Below are 17770 nucleotides of genomic sequence, written 5' to 3' on the forward strand. Positions count from 1 at the left end.
CCCCAGTTATTGTGCAGTAGCAAGAGTCAGATCTCATTAGCTCAGGAACTGTGCTAAGCTCATTTATACACACGCTGTCTTCAAAACCGAGCTGCTAAGTCTGTGAAAGGCCGAACGGTGTTTGTGAATCTATTTGGTCAGACTGCATCTCCGCGCTTTATGCCGCTTCTCAGCAAGCAGACGTCCCCTCTGATCCCAGCCAAGGTCTGAAGAAGTGCAAAGTGACTGTTCAATCTAAGCATCCTATAGATAGTTATATCTCAGAAAAGAACCTGACCTTTTAGCCTTATACGTGCAACAGCTCAATTTAAAACCTTTCTACTAATACAAGATGTGACTACAAGTAGTAGTGAATTTTGGGATTTTTTTTTGGACAGTTAAGGTACTTAAAATAGTGTCTCAAAAAAACCCACTATCAGACTGAAGTATAGTCTCTCAAAAAAAGATGAGCCACTTAAAATACAATGGCTGAGCACGCAGGGATACGTGCAGGTATTACTGTACAGATCTGCTGTGCCGATTGCCTTTTATCAATTTTTCACATTCCTTTGCATGATCTGAATCCACATCTCCTTTCTTGTGGCAAAAAAACCCCAAAAAACCAACAAAACCCACATATCACTCTTCAGTGCATGTACAGTTAACTAGAAGCTGTTCTCATTTACGGCAGCCTTCTGAGTATCCCCTATGGGCTACTTTTACAGGTCTAGGCAGCCCCAAATCCCCATGTTGCTGCAACAACTGTCTTCCCGGAGCTACTCTTTGTTTGTATGGGTGTTATGGTCACATGATACATAAGAGTCTACCCTGTCCCAATCCTACTGGGACTGCATGTTTTCTATAACACTACTGTGACACATCTTACACAGCGATCTGCTTTGCACTTTCAGAGGGAAGAAACACAAGATTTACTAGAAGCTCGGTGAAAGTCTGTGTCCATCATGATCACAACCATGATCATATAATCATAGAATTGTTTTGGTTGGAAAAGACCTCTAAAATCGTCAAATCCAACTGCTAACCTATTATGATGGTACTCTAATCCCTGCGCTGTACAGATTATAAAACTTTTTCCCAGAAATTCCTTTATATATTCCAGTTCACACAGCAGCAATTAAAATATAAACAACATACCTGGGTGAACAAAACATAATAGCATATAAATGTCATCCATACAAGTGCTAGAACAACAAAGATGAGGTGCAATCTACTAGAGATTCTTTTCTGAAAGAAAAAAAGACTGGAGTCCTTATTCAGAATTGTATTTCTGGATTTGAGAAGTTAAACCATCTCCCTGTTCACTTTTTCTTTACTCACAAACACAGAGAATCATAGGGAGCACGGGCCCACGCATTTTCTTGACAGATAGCTGTTCAGAACGTCTCTGGTGACTTTATCTAGGTTCTGGGTTGACCACGTTGTTGGAGGCAGAGTGACCTGAAGTGTCTTGAGCAAGCCCACTTCGGTCTAAAAGCAGTACAGCCACGCTGTCACTACCCACACCTACTAGTTTGGCTCAACTGCAGGATCTCTCTACTCCATGGACAATGATGTCTCCTCCTTTTCCCAGCCCTATCTTGCATTACAGTTTGCTAGGTTAGCTGGTCTGTTAATCACATCTATTAATCACATTTACCACATTTCAGCCCCCAGAAAATTGAGAGCTGGCAGTACTTAGGGAAAAGAGAAGCAAGGAAAGGCAGCACAGAATCGTATTTCTATTAAATGTGCACATTTATGAGCCATGCACTCAATAAAAGGAGCAAAATCTACTGTGTAACAGAAGAATGGTCATAACAGCATTCCTAATGCTACCTGGCTTGCTGAGCTACAATTTCGCCATAAAAGAACTGCACCCATGGGCCCACTGAGTTGTTCTCTCAAATTGGCTCTTTTTCCACATCTGTTTCAGTCCAGCAACACATGTACCACAGTTCTGCTCCAGCGTGCTCTGGCATGATTAATTCCTGTGACATGAACTCTCCCATTGCTGCCTGTGATGCTCAGGTTTGCACTGCCTCTTTGCATAAGAGAGCATTGCATTTCTGCACTGCAACACAACTACATTTCTGACTACCCTTCCCACAAATCCTGATGGATATTACCATCAGGAAGCTACAACTCATCCTCCTGAGCCTGTGGATAACAGCCCCTTTTGTGCTACAGTAATTGCCACCAGTTCATCCTGACCCCACACCAGTCCAAGCCTCCAGACCCACAGACCAGAACAAACCCTCCAGACCCACAGACCACAACTTCTGTCCTCCAGATGAAGGATCCAGAACAAGAACGCTAAACTTGACAGCTACCTTCAGGTTGCTGCTCTTGTTCATTTAGAGAGGCTGCCTTGGTTTCTTGGACAGAACTCTGTACTCTTCTTTCAAAATGTCTGAGAAATGCTGGCTGGAAGGAAACTTTGGAGGTCATCTTGTCAAACCATTCTCCACTCACAATTCCCCACCTCTTAAGTCAGGATGATTCTCTAACCCTGAAACAAAGCACAACATTTGTATTTGTCTTGTCATTAGCACAAAATATTAACCCAAGCAGAACATCTAAAGCAGCAAGAAAACAGTGCTGTGTGGAACTAGGAATAAATAATACAATGAAGTATGTAAATTATGCTAAACACTGTAGGTTGTTCCCCTTTGCCTGCGGTGTCAAACAGCTAATCTTCCCTCCCAGTTCTTATGTTTCTGTTCAGAAGGATTAAACACATTAATATACAAGACTACTGAAAACATTTAAAGTTCTTTTGGTTATTTCAGTTTAAATTAAGTCAATGTTTGACAGAAGCAAAGACCAAAAATAAACTCAGTGGAATACCAAGAGCAGGCTTCTGTTTGTGGAATCAGAAGAAATGAATCACCTTTCAAACTCAAGGGCATCCAATTTAACATAAGAGGGATTTATATTAGTAACATCACATTCCCTACAACATGAATATACCACAGACAGATTGCAAGATTTTTTTAAGGGGGCTGGATGATTAGTCAGCAGCAAAAGAACAGTCACTTGCTGAGCCAGCTTAAGGCAACATGAGATCTTCTGGGTCCCAAGTCAGGGCATAACCTGATCACCTACAAAGATTGGAATGTTCCTCACATGTGAAGTCCTGAGCAGCTGGCTCTGTGTGTCACAGATTTCAATGCTTGTTTTTTAACCTCTTCCTTGAGTAGAAGTTTATCAGTACTTCTAGATTAGGCACACAGCAGAACTGACTCTGTGTACCAAATCCTGTGTTGTTATCTTCTTACTGTTATTTGCTGCTTTGGTGAAAAAGAAAACAGCCCTATTATATACTTCAATATGCAAATACCTTGCGAGGTCATTTCATTTACATTAAACGTTTTGCTCCAAATTTATTTTCATGCTCCACCAGGTACTATAAATGAGCAAGTTATACAAAATAAAATGCATAGCTTTCCACTCAGGCAAATAAGCATGGCATCATAAAGTTATTCAAATATATATTAAAAATATGAAATGTTTACTTGATTAATACTTGCATGCATTTTTTTACATCATTTAATTGTATTTTACTTCGTAAATAGCATGATTTAAAGGCCACCCTTCAGTGCTGTAACCATCTATAATCTTTTAAAAACTACCCACAATACACAAGCAAGATAATAAATCCTCCTCAGACCAAATCAGACAATCCAGAAATAACACAAAGTAAACAGACTGCCCTACTCCCTGTAGCATCCATATTGCCCCTGGTTGCCCCACCCCCACTGAAGTCCAGCTTTTCAGTGTCACAGAGGTGAGCACAAGGACCAACTTTCCAGCCAGTCCAGGATGCTTAGGTATTTTACGGACCTTGGTAAGGAGAAAAAGGAGAGAAAAGGGAAAAAAGAAAAAAGAAAAGAAAAAGAAGAAAATACTTCACCTACCACTTTCTCTTCTCATCCCAGTAAGTTAAATACCTCCTTTGGCAGCACAAGCTAGCATGGGATGGAAAACATTCCAAAACATACCTTGGGATATACATTTGTCTATAGGTCGAAAGGAATACTTTACCATCAGTTTAAAAACCTATGAAGACCTATGAGAAAATGTTTACCAACAGTCTGTTTATAGAAAGATTTTAATATGCGAATATATACACACACACACATACTGACACAAAAAGCCACCACATACATTCATGGAATGAATGGTTTTCCAGGGGAAGATGCAAACACTGCCCACCCTCTCCCAGGAACTTCAGAGCTTTGCCTGCTTTCACAGAAGCGGACACCCTACACCTTCCCTGACAGGACCCCTCCTCAGCTCACTTCCGTCACTGCACTAGAGTCTGCTGCTCTATCCTCCTCTTCTGATCTTCGTTAATCCACGTGGAAATGGCAGCCTACTATGAAGAAGAGAAGTTACCTCAGCTGGTCTGTACTTGGATACTGTAAGTGGAAGACCTAGATAAATAAGCACTTGAAACATGGACTCAGCCCTGCTTGTGGGGCTAACCCCTCCACCTCTAGGCTGCTCTAATTTGTGAGATGAAATTACGATAAGAAACCCTATGAGCCTCTGGAGTAGGCAGACAGGTGCCTGTCCTACCTTTTTGTCATAGCAATACCCTCCAGCCAGGTCACGGATGGGTCTGTTTGTCTAATGGAACATTGAATCCTCATTAATACTTCTGCTTGATTAACTAAGCACAGTGCCATCAATCAAAGTTTCTCCTCGGCTTCACTGCATGTCAGATACCACTTCTTTGGCTCCTGCACTCCCTTTAATCTCTCAGTGTTTTCACCTTTTAAACAACCACCACCCCTCCCTCAAGATCCTGTTGGACACACCATGTTTGCCAGCATCCCATTAATCTCGGGTGTGGGTAAATTGTACTTCTCTTAGCTCTTACAACCTCCTGCCCACACAGAGGAAGTGCCTGGAGTTAGGAACTCCCTGCCACCTTATATTCTTCTGGACACTTCCACATGATGCCATATTCCAACTCACCCTTAGGTTACATAAAAATGTAATTAAGAACAATTAAATCCATTCAGTAACATATATTTGGGGTTGATATAGGCTTGAGGAAATACAATTTTGCTTGGATCATGTTCACCTGCCTAAGCACACAGAAGTCCCTAACTATTCTTATCACCTTCCCTTGCCTACTCGTTCCTTGGATCCACAACATTCTCTGCTCCATCCGAAGTCCCAATACCTTCCCATTAATAAAACATTTTGTTCAAAATGTACCAGCATGCAAAAGGTTCACTGGCTGCAATTCTAAATTAACATTCATGCCGTTTTAGTACCCAGTAATGAGTAAAGCAAACGGGTTCTTGAAACAGGATACCTTCTTTTCAACATAAGGCTTAACACTCGACTAGCTTGGTTAATGTGTTGTGATAGGTGCTGTAGGTTCATATTACCATCTTCCTGTACGTCTGCATTTAAGTCTCACAGTGCAGTGTAATTGGACCTTCTCAACGTCACTTTCCACCGACTGGCAACAGATAATGGCACAATTTGTAAAATTGCTTATTACAAAGAAAGCAATGGCCTGATAAAATCAGAAATATAAAGAATGACTCATAAATGGAAGCCAGTGGGAATTTTACTACCAAGAAAAGGGATTTGAGCTTGCATTAGAGATACACATAGTAAGAACTCTGAGGAACGAGCATCAGAATTGTAAGTCTTTACCCTAAAGGAAGATGTAATGGTAGCTTTCTCCCAGAATCCACAGGAGAGCACATTCCAAAGGAGTTACATAATTTGAAGTCTACCAACCTATGGCCAAAGACTTTACAGAGCTAAATCAGTCAGGCTTTACAGAACTCGAGAAATTTATAGTTGGTAAGATCCAGCCCTATATACCATTCAGTCTATCTTGGAGCCATTACAGGAACTATGCTTATGAATTTCACATCAGAAACAGAGAAGCAACAACAGATTCTGTCGCTGGCCTCACTCCATTCAGTTATTTCTCACTCATATTGCTGTAGCAGCTAAGAACAACAGGAACTATGAAGTCACAATAAAAGATGGAATCCTCCCCAAAAGAACTCATGCAGCAAGGCAGCACAGAAGGCCACATGCTGACAGCCAAGGAAGACAAGCAAATAGTACCATCGTGTTAAATACAGCAAACCAGTCCTCACCATGGGCTAATTTTTTTGTGTGTGTGCAAAACAGCTTTAAGGTGGAATATGAAGAAGAAGAAATGACTGCATGAAAAAAAAAAAAAGTACACCAGTGCTTATTATAAAATGTAACATATGTGCAAATGAAGTCACCATCTTCACTGATAGTGAAAAGTCAGATTTCAGACAAAAGACAGGCATCTGTCAGCTTGTGGAGCTGGGACCTGCTCAAACCGGTCTTCTCTTCATGGTATAATGGAGGCACCCTGCCTCCAGTGCACACAAAGCGAGCGAAGAGAACCTGAAGGCCCTCAATAACTTTAGCACCTTTAATGTTGGTAGATTCTGCTTGAAGTCCTTTTTTTTTTTTAACTTGCTGTTTCAAAAGTCAGTCTTTCTGGATTTAGTCTTTAACATGACTGACTTTGTTAGTCAGATGAAAAAAATAGAGTACTCTTAAAGTTCACAGTCATATGAATTATTAACCTTTTAGTACAACTGATGTTCTATATCCACAAAACAGAAAACTTTTCATCAGGATGGTGGGCACACTTCCACTGCAAAGGAAGTCTCTCCTCATCACCTACAGGATACTCAAATTGTACAGTGAATTTTACTACCTGCTCCCCAGAGGAAAGCGCTTGTTTGTACCTGCCAGATGGAACTGACAGCTGGCAACTCAGTGTCCCACAAGGACCTTCTGCAAAAAGGCTCTTAACAAACACCTGTATTCTGGTGCCCTGTTCCCATTTCATTCAATTCAAATACCTCTGGCTCCAGCACCCCACCTTGTCTGGCTTTTGGACTTAGCCTTTGTTCCTGGCCAGTTCAGAGGGCTTAATACACTTTTTTTTTTTTTAATTTACATATTTCATCACCGCAAATATTAATTACATGCATTTCGACAGAGACGTTGCTTCCTGTTTGTTTGAAGACTGCAGTGGGGTAATAAATATTCTCTATTACTATTAAAGAGAATAACAGAAATATAAAGCTCTCTTTTGCCTGGGGAAAAAGGTGCCTGCTGCACCTGCTTTTGCTGTGTCACATCAAGCCACAGAAATCACCCATTTCTGTGTCACATGCTTTATTCTTTCGATCACCAGATGTGTATCCCCCCACTGAGGGGGAACAAGATTAATGCTACAGTAAGTGTATATACTGTTGCATTGAATGTTCAGTACAGCCAAGCTTCTACGGTTAGGCTGCACCTAAACAAGAGTTAGCATGCCTACCTACTTCTAATTAATGAAGCAAGTGATCTTTCACTTTCAAAAGTTTGGCAAGAAGTGGAGTTTTACTTTTCAGAAAGTGCAACTAGGTATAAATCTAATCAGTCCAGTATAATTTCTAATAGGAATATCTGAAACTACTACAGTGGAATACACAGAAGAATTTAAAAGGAAAAATCCAAACCAAAAAAACCTCCGACAAAATGGACTAAACAAAAACAAACAAACAAAACCAACAAAACAACCTAAGGGTTATTTAAACAAATGGTAAAATGACCCACTCTTGCAATAGGTTCTGCTCCCGTAGGAAGACATACCTGTGTCAGATTGAAGCAGAGCTAATGGACGCATGCAGCTGACGGAAACTGCTTATTGCAAAACACTTTAAAAAATCTGTAACTTTAAAAAGAAATATTCAAATACACTACTTAGTCATGCACAAAAACCTAACCAGACAGAAAACACACAGGAGAACATTCATGATCTTTCTCAAAGAAGTCATGAAATGCAATGACTTTCAGACTAACTCCACTCAGATGTGTCCATGCCCTACTAGCGTTATCAAGCTCCAAAGATTAATGAATAAAGCATAGACCATTTTAACTCTGAAATTCACTTGCCTTATGAGGACAGGATAGCATTCCCAGACCCCATGATTAACTTAAATCTCTTCAACTGCTACATGTATTACTGAAAAGTGAAATAAGCTTAGAGATAAATAAAGTTTACTTCATGAAAACAGCAGCTTCAAGTTACATTCTTTCACCTTGTAAAATGAAGGAGCAGGTGAGGATCCTGGAAACACTAGGGCTACTGATATAACCAAGACTTTCTCTCAATACTAAGTCACATCTTGCTTTTGAGTGTGTTTCTCCTTGGCAGAAGTAGTCTCCAGAGACTGGAAAAAAGTCTCAGTACGTATGCGAGCTTGTGTGTGCAGGATATGACTTGCAAAGACACAAACATAAACAAGTTGTAGTTCATTCTGTTCAGTTCTGATTTACCAAAATTTGTAATTTTGAAGAGGCTACTACTCATCCTATTTGGGGTCCTGCCCCTATACTACAGCCAGATTGAAACCAGCTGCAAGGGATCCCCAAGCAAGTGCACTGCACTGAAAAGGCCTCCCATGGGGAAAGCTCTAGCACATCACAGTTTGTTTTTAACATGAGTAGGTATTGCTGACCTGTTTCCTGCAGGTGTTTTCAGTTTTTAACAGCTAAAGGAAGCTTCTCCATTTTATTTCTGGAATGATTAAGTGAAAGTGTCTGAAGGCTGCAGTACATTTTATATGTTCAATGAACTTGAGCTATATTTATTTACAACTGAAGATACAAAGTTCACTAGAGAGTGCTTGGTTCTTTAATTTGCCAAGAGAATGACTAACCAGCAAGTGTGTGCTGGCCAGCCATGCCAGAACATGCCAGCCTTACTGCTCTGCAATAACCACAGCACACGTGACACAAACATCCCACAGGGATAACAGCAAGGCTCAACAGCAGGTGAGAGGCTAGAGAAGCAGACAGGGGAGAAAAGTTTGGGAGACAAAGGTAACAAATCTCCAGGAAGTTAGGTATCCTGTATTCAGCTGCTCCTTGAACAATTTGTTTTCTACAGTGGAAAATTCTCAAAATGATTGTATTAGAAAGCATGAAGGTAAAGCAAGGCTAGTTCAGACATGGCATTTGGGGTAAACAGCTATGGGTAGAGGTAAAGTCGATATGAGTATTACAGGTGGATTCTGGAAAACTGCTGAGGCACAAGTAAAGTACGATGCACCAGGCTAACGTATTCACTGCACTGTTATTTCTGTTCATACCTGCATATTCTCCAAGCTTAAGAACATCCTAATTTATGATCAATACAGGCTTTTCTTTTCTGAACAAAACAACCTAGAACTTCTGATCAACACGTTTTTTCCAATTCAGATAGCTCATTTAGTATCACAGCTTTTGCTGCACCCTGTACAAGTTTTACCAAATGCAACTGTAGAACATTTTGACACTTTCCCCTTTTTGCTAAAAGCCAAACAGCAACAAAAAAATTAAGTTTCTGGAAAAGAACAGTCAGTACACTGACAGGAAAGTACTTAGTTTTTATTTTTCTTGTTGATTTCAGAAGCAGGTATGATGGCAAGGGCTGGGAAGGGCCAACTAAGCCTCATTTTCTTGCTGCTACACTAATGAGGACTTTATTTTTATCTAAGATAATTGAAGACTACAACAAACCAGGGACAGTATTATTTCATCTGTAGCCAACCTGTGTTTCGTGCTATTTAAGCTCCCTTAGTTTCTCTCGATCTATCTGGAGGGTACAACTTCGAGTTTAAAGATTTTTCAAAGCTAGTTTCTGATTGTCCTTCCAAGTAACTGTTACACAGTTGCACACAGAGACCTTTGCTCTTTTCTTCTAAGCCTCTCATGATGTAGCAGGCAAACCCACATATTCTGCCCTGGTGCCTAGTGAAATGACAAAGGGCATCACTTAAACTCCAAATAATCTTCACAGTTTATGCAAAATCTAACGACCAGATGCAAAGTCTTGCTCTGGGAAGTTCCCTACATTCTCAGGTGTAATTACGCTCACAGGGATCAATTTGGCCAAATCCAACACGGCAAAATCTGCAGTAAGACCTGCAGAACCCAAGCAATGCTGTAACAAAACCCAGCCTGCTGGGTTATACTACTGATCCAAAGGCCAAATGCTATCTGAGTTACTCAACTGGGGGGTTGATACACATCGCTTGAGATAAAGGGGAACAACCTTTTGACCTAAAATTTATAAAAGGTAGCCTACATTTTACCTTAACAATTTAAATCAAACTGCACTTCAACTTTAGCTTTGCCTGAACTAGAGAGGATTCACCTGCCTCAAGTTCTGTGCATCCCTCATATTCCAGATAATTACATCCTTCTGAATACCTCTCCAACTAATGGCTGCTTTCCATTTGTCACTACCGCCTACGATTTAGAAAATGTTCTAAGTTTATAGAACAACACACAAATCTAATAACAGATGTCTACTGCCATGAAAGTATTGCTAAAATAAATACATGAGAGAGAATTCCTCCCTAAGAACAAACAACTTGTATACCTTTTATACACCAGAGTCAATGCAGATACTTAGACTTGGATAACTGGGACACTCTTGACTTTCCTTTCTCCCTTCTTCCCAAAAACACCTGATCCAGTTTTTGGTAAGCGGCTGGTGAATTTTGGTTGACAAATGCAATTGGGTGGATGCTAATTCTCTGCACTGCCTGTAACCCCATCAGCATTTCAATCCCCAGCTTCAGAAAACAAACAGCAAATCCTGTTCATCACCCTCTCTGCCCTAAGTTCACTCAAGACATATTTTTGAACACAAAGCCTGCTGCTGGAAACATCTTTTGCAACTGTCAGGTAAGGTTCTTCGTTCACTCACCATGCCAGAATGAAGCATCATCTAGACAATCAAAAACCTTAAAATTCTGAACAAAAAAGTTTTCTATTGAAACTCTTACGCTATCTCAGAGACTTTTTAAACATATTATTTTTAAACATATCCTGAGAATCCCCTACCTCATTTCATTGCAACGTATTAAATCATAAAAATACTTTTCTCCTTTGTTGGAAAATTAGCTTTCCCTTAATAATCAAATAAAACTCATTTATGAGGAATGTACATAAGCTCATGGGCAGCTGTAATTCAGCTAGAACCATCAACATATGAATAACATGGCTTAAGAACACCAACAGAATAAGGTCAACCCCTCTAAACCTTCAATTACTCTTTCTTTATACTTTTTCCATACAAGAAACATCACAGTCTGTTAGCAGTGTAATCGATGACTTGACAAGAAATTCAGATAAAAACCTGTGAATGGTAATTAATTTGTCAATAGAGCACAGAGCTGAAACTCAGAAAACCACAGCATTTAATTTGGCACAGGTGAAAGGGGATTTAAAATCACTTATTCAGGTATGACATAGAAAGCAAAAAAATACAAGGCTATATTAATGATTGTTTTAAGCAGGCATCACTCATTTGTTCATATTAATAAAGCCTCTTACTCAGCATCTCTTCTCCCCGCTACAGACAAGTCATATATTTACAGTTCTTTCAGAAATTAGGAGACTAGAAACTGAATTTCTCTTCTTGCATAATTGTTGCATTGCTGCTTCTGCTTATCACCTTGGACGTGCTTCTTTCTGTCAAAACAGCAGAGTCACTGTGCTACTGGATGAATTAGACCAGTAAAATAGCAGTGACTGCATTAATGCAAAGGTATTTATGGAAACAAAATGCACCATAAAAGTATGCACTTATTTTCCAAGCAGGGGTCATCAATCAGTGGCATTCTTCTAATACAATTTATGATATGCAGTATCATTTAAATTTAGTTTGGCCATAGTCTCAACAACCAGTCATTAGGACAGTTTGGAGTGGGGGCAAGTGTGATTCTTTACAGAGAGGGAAGACTTTTCATTTGCTGTTTTAAATGAGCCAGATCCAAGTGGAAAAACTAAGTAATTGCTGTGGGCTGTGTCTCATGCTTCTTGCATTTATTATGTAACTTCTAATTTTATGACTCCTTTTTTTTTTTTTTCCCCTAGCTGTTGTTTATCTGAAAAAGTTGCTCCTTTCTCATTGCTACATTCTTGGGTTGTTTTTTTTTTTTCCAAATTATATTTTTGCCAAAACTAATGATATTTATCTTTGGGAATTACTGCAAGCTCTGACAATGTAGCAGTAAAGCAAGTGGGCAGATCAAAAAGCCACCCCCACGCACACTCACCTACCCACATTATTTGCTTTTCTGTCTGTGATGACATTAAAAAATTCTTTTAGTTTTCATTATTTTTCAGATTGGAAGGGATCATCCCATAACTTGCTGCAACAATCACCCTGGCAAGTTTAAATCAAGTTAAACATTATTTTTTCTCAAATAAGTCACGCCAAGTTGTCTCAAGCTTCTTCAACAACACAATACAGATCACAAAGCCTGGACCACAGCTGTCTTCAGGTGATTCCAGTAGAAAAAAAAAAAACAGGCCTACTGCTTTCTGCTAACTTAATCTGAAGGGCTGTTTACTCCAAAACCAGGCACAATAATCAGATTTTAAGTATGTGACCAGAGATATCAGGCAGGAATTCAAGAAAAAGATTCTTATATTCTTGGGGGGGGGGGGGGGGGGGGGGGGGGAACAATAGCCCCTCTTATCTAATATATGCCTTCAGTTTAGGGTTATATGTGGACTGGGAGGAAAAAGTCCTCCTGATGCTATAGAAAACCAACAGAAACGTCTGAATACAAGATCATGCACAAGGCTAGTGAACAGCATAAAGACACACTGCTGCTATAAGTATTTACACCTCTGTGTGTACATTTTAATCCTGCTAGGGAATCCTCATGGGCAGAAGAGCATCCAAGCAGGTACTAAATTCACCAAGTACAAAATGCCAGCAGCTCTGTGCCAATGAAAACAAAAGGAAGGAATTTTACAGTCCATTTACAGTTACAGTCAAAACTTTTGTTCACATAATATCATTAACAATATCCTTTTAAGTGCCACTGCTCACCCAGTTACTTCTATGTTCTTAGTACCTCTTTTCTTATCAAACTGACACTTCCCATAGTACAGCTTCAGGAAACTGTATGCCACATCAACCACAAAAAGCTGTTGTTTTACTTCGTGGTAATTACTACTTGCAAGAACACGGTCACATAGGCAGTCATTTTCCATTTTCAGAAAGCTGAGTTACAGATTATAACTCTTTTTCCTTGCCTCCCTTAGGACAATTTGTTCCCTACATTATCCTTTCCAATTTGCTGAAACGCTCATAATTCATCCTGTTCGCTTTTCTGTGATAAATTGTACGTGGTGATGAGTACATCTGCTCCTCTCTAGCAACTTCTGAACCCGTTTGGCTGTTTCAGCCCCACTAGACAAAAGGAGAGCATCTCAAACATTTAGTCCTTCCACATCACATGAAAATAATGCTTTGCCCAGTGTACCAGATACCAATTAGTTCAAGTGAGAGATACCTAGAAATAGGCCTTGTTAGTTTTCCGTTCACAAGACCAGTTAAGTTGCTTTTACCTCTCCTGGCTAAAGTACCCACGCTGCCATCCTGTTAATTCAAAATTCTAATTTCTAGCTAATTGCATCACTCCGTTCAAAACACAGAGCCAACCTTCGTACTGGTAAAAGCTTTCTCTCCCCACACATCCATTTGCAAGAGCTCCACCTTCCAAAAGTGTTGATTTTTGACCAGAAACACTGTATTTATAGTCAGGACTCAACAGTGGGTTTTGTTTTGGGGTTGGGGTTGGGGTTCCCCCCCCCCCCCCCCCCCCGAATTTCTACTGCTGAGCCAAACTGCTATTTCAGTAACTTTCAATCCAGATCACCCAACTAAGAGGCAACACCCTGATAAAGCAGCTTATTTTGTCGCAGGCTATTTTAAGTATCTTTAAAACCTCCAAAAGCTTGCTTGAGAGCTCCTCTGCTGATGGACAGTGCTCCAGAGGCTTTTACCGCGCCGGCTGAGAGGCTAAAGCGAGCTATTGGCCGTAACTCGGGAGTAACTGGGTTTCACCGGCTGTTAGCGCGGGCTCGCAGCAGGGAAACGGGACGGGTCGCTTTGAGCGGCGGCGTCTCCGCTCAGGCAGCTTCGCTTCTCCGAGCTTCCTGCCCCCCCAGCACCCGTGAGGCGGCAGGGAGGCCCCGCACCCACAGGGCGCCCCAAGAGACCGGCCTCGCCCCCCCTGAGTCACCGACGAGTCCCTCCAGGCCGCTATTTCGGACGCTGCCAAGCACGGGGCACCGCCGTGCCAGCCGGAGAGCCTGTGGGCGGGGGGGCACAAGGACGTCCCGGCACCCTCTTTGCTTCCCACTCTCGTTTCCCTGAAAGAGCCGGCAAGGGAACTGTGCGACCGCCGGAGCCGGACAATCCCCCGCCGAGAGCCAGCAACTATCCCCCGTCCTGCCACCTCGCCCGCCTCCGCTCTCCCCTCCGCCGCTCAGGACGCGAGTCCTTTTTCCAGCACAGGCGGGAAGCGCCGAGAAACGCCAACAGCCAGTCCGTGCGGAGCTGAGCCGCCCGTCACAAGTCCTGCCCGCCCAGCAGCGGCTCCGCCCCTCCCAGGCGCGCGCACCCGCGCGCCCGAACCCTCGCGAGAAGCCGCCGCTCGCTCCCGCGTTGCCACGTTCAAAGCAGCCGGCGGCGGGGAGCGTGGAGGGCACGCGCAGCCGGTACCCCGCCGCCACCCCGCTCCCCCGAGCCGCTCCGCCAATCGGAGCCCGGAGAAGCGCCGCCCCGTCCCCGTGCGCGCTCCGCGAGTGGCTAGGGGCGGGCGCGACGGGCCGCCGCGCGCTCGGTGCCGCCGCTGTGGCCGCAGGGTGCTGCCGCACGCCGGGCTCAGGTGGCGACGGCGTCTGACTTGTTCTCGCTGCGGCTCCGCCGGCTCCGCCCCGCCGCCACCCCCCCCCAACCCCCTACCTCGCCGCCTGACAGGAGGTGCCATGGCCTCACGCAAGAGCTCCAGAGGCGCCAGCGGCAGCCCCAGCCCTGGTTCCAAGAGAGGTGAGCGGCGGCGGCGCCGCGGGAGTGGGGCCGCAGGCTGGGAGGAAGGGCTGGGGCTCCCGCGGCAACGCGAGGAGCAGCCTGCCGGGGTAGAGCGGGACGTGCTGCTGCGGGGCGGTGGCCGGAGCCCTGGAGCTGGGGGGAGGGGCAGGGGCTGATGCCGTCTCTCACCGCGGCGGCGGAGGGGTCTCCGGGTGAAGCAGAGGGGTGCTGCGCCTTCCTCCCCTCCCTGTGCCGCGGGATGAGGTGCAGCCTCCCCCCGCGCTCCCCTTCTGCCAGCCCCCGGCTGCGCGGCGGGGGCCGCGCTCCTCTGGCCCCGCGGGAGCTGGGGGGAGGGTAGGCACAGATGGCCGGGTCTGCCCCGCGGGTGCCCGTCCTTCCCCTGCTCGGGAGTTCGCGTGCGGGAGGAGGAGGAGGAGAAAACTTGCGTGGCCGGGCCTAGGCGGTGGGGACGCCTCTCGGACGCTCCCCGAAAGGGCTGGCGTGAGCTATGGGGTGGGTTGCCTGCCTGGCCTGGGTCTCGGCATCTGTAGGTATCCTGGGGGCAGAGCTCTCGGACCTTTCCCTCCAGAAGCCGGCGGCAGAGCCGGCGTGCCCGCTGTCTGGTGCTAGCAGGAGTCGTTGTGAGTCGTCGTCGTTGCGTTCGAACTGGGATGCTGGAATGTCGCCTCAGGCTGACCCGCTTAACAGCACCGCTCCGAAGTCGTTAGGTACAGTGTAGAAGTAGCACCTGAGCTGCAAGTGTCGAAGCGAGGAGGAATGATGCCGGCAGGAGGCTTTTGGAGACAGCGCGTCGTTCCGCCCGCCCCCACAGCAAAGAATGCCTTGGCAAACCCGACTGTTCCTAAACTGCTGTGCGTGGACAGCTTAGTTAGGGAAAGCTTTATCTGCCGTCGCGTTTTTAAGCGTAGTAGAATATTCCTGAAAGAGGAGAAAAAACTCTACGCTTCTGGAGTCACCGCACAGTCAGATGCTGCGCGGTGCTGAAAGGAAGTGCTGTTATCAGAAATTGAATGTTTGCTGCTTCAAACTTCTTTGGTTTTGAGCTTGACATGAAGAGAGCTCGGTGATAAAATGTGGTAACGACAGTGGAAAAAAAAATCTCTTCTTCCTCTTAATTAATTAACATCGTTCTAACTGCTACATTCGAAGACAAGCCGTGTAGCAGTAGTTTGCCTATTACATGATGAATTGAGAGGAAAAGGTTTAAAATGTGTTGAAGCGGAAAAGAGTTCAGCAATAGTGTTACAGTGTTCCTAGAAGTGGGTTTGGTGTTTTTTTCTTTTCCAGCTGCTGCACTATGTTGCAGAGTCTGTATTACACTTTTTGCTAGGACTGGAAGTGCTCTGATCATCATCCAGTATTAAGCACGCTAAATACAGATTTTTCAACCATCATGCATTGCAAACTTGCATCCCTGGTATAATTTTGACTAGTAAACATGTCTCTGTTAATATTTTAAATCTCATTTAAAGGTCTGGCAGCATTTGCAAAAGAATTTTATCAGGAAACTAAATCTCTGCCCAAGCAAAAAAGTATTCTGTTATTTTGTTGGGTTTTTTTTTTCAGACTGAGTAAAATTTTATCTCCTTGTATTAAAAGGTATCTCGTTTGTGTAATTGCACTGGGGATTCCTTGTTCAATGATATCTATGAGGGGATGAGTAAGGCAATTAGCACTTCCCTAAGATGTAACCTCTTAAATTTAGGCAAATGTTGTGTTAGTTTCAGCAACTCCAAGTTGGACAACTGTAGAAATTACAGCATGAAGCTGATGCTGTTTTCATAGTTGCAGCTGCAGAAAGAGGTAACAGATGATTTACTCCTTTGCAAATGAAGGAACAGCTAGAGGAACAGAGTCTTCACAGCAGCCAGGAAGCCTTACACAGTTGAGGGATGTGAAAGCAAGATAAGGAAATAATTTTGAGACGTCTAGTGATTGAGACTCTGAAGTATGGAAACCTCAGGTTTGAGGCAGCTCTTGATGATGTTGTAGTATTCGCTTTCACAGCAGTTCATGGGAAGGGACGTGGCTTCTTGCCAAGGTATTGCTCATAGCTCCGAAACCACTGAAGTTGCCAGCACATCCAAACAATCTGTGTGCTGAAGACAATGCCTGCATCTGAATGTGTTAATCAGCTTTCAGGTTTCCGCATCAGAAAATATTGATTGTGATCTTACAAATAGGTCAAGTCTGATATAGTTCTAGCTGTGGTGTTCGTATAGGTGTTTTCAAATTCATCAGAATGTCAGAAGTGGAACTAAATATTTTTCAGAAATAGAACTCCACCTCTTACTCTGACCTTTACTAGAAGCTGTCAAATCAGTCCTAAAAAAAAAAAAAATCTTGGTATTTAAGATTTGTGCTGCTACTGATGAAAACTTCTTTGAAAGTGACATTACAGAATTGTATGACTCTGCCAGTGATTTGATTTGGAGGGCAAAAGTGAAAACCAGGTCATGATTTGCCAGTTTGGGGATGCTTAGGGGAATGTCTGTGTTGTTATCTTAACAGTAATGTTTGGCTTCTTGTCACTAGCCTGCAGAATCCACTGTAGAAACTCCGTGCCCTCTCAAAAGGACAGAAATAATTTTTAAACAGCCAGATAAGCAAATAGATACTTGTTGTAATATTACTTAAAAGCCTCATTAGCTGAGGGACACTTTTGGTATAAGAACAGATACGTGTCACCTGGTTGTGAAATGCCTCCCTCAAATTTCATGAGACAGAAAATTTGGAAATGTCTTGGGCATTACCAGGTGGTTGCTGAGAAGCCTTCCAGTAAGAGTGAGGATCAGCAGCCCAGCTACTTTTCAAATGGATTTCTGTTTTTCAAATGGAAAAGTACAGATTACTCTGTAAGCCATGCTT

The 17770-nt window shown here is 43.3% G+C and overlaps 1 protein-coding gene across 1 annotated transcript in view; it reads left to right on the forward strand.

The window, feature by feature from the left end:
* Positions 1 to 14838: 14838 nt before the first annotated feature.
* Positions 14839 to 17770, forward strand: part of ASPH (aspartate beta-hydroxylase) — a gene marked incomplete at its 5' end in the record, with an annotated part of 107711 nt that continues 104779 nt past the window's right edge. Inside the window, one exon of the mRNA XM_084260603.1 lies at positions 14839 to 14899. Within this exon, the coding sequence (XP_084116729.1) occupies positions 14839 to 14899 (61 nt within the window). The remainder of the gene's footprint in view (positions 14900 to 17770) is intronic.

The sequence above is a fragment of the Gallinula chloropus genome, assembly GCF_964237585.1.
Source record: "Gallinula chloropus genome assembly, chromosome: 2".
Classification (NCBI taxonomy): Eukaryota; Metazoa; Chordata; class Aves; order Gruiformes; family Rallidae; genus Gallinula; species Gallinula chloropus.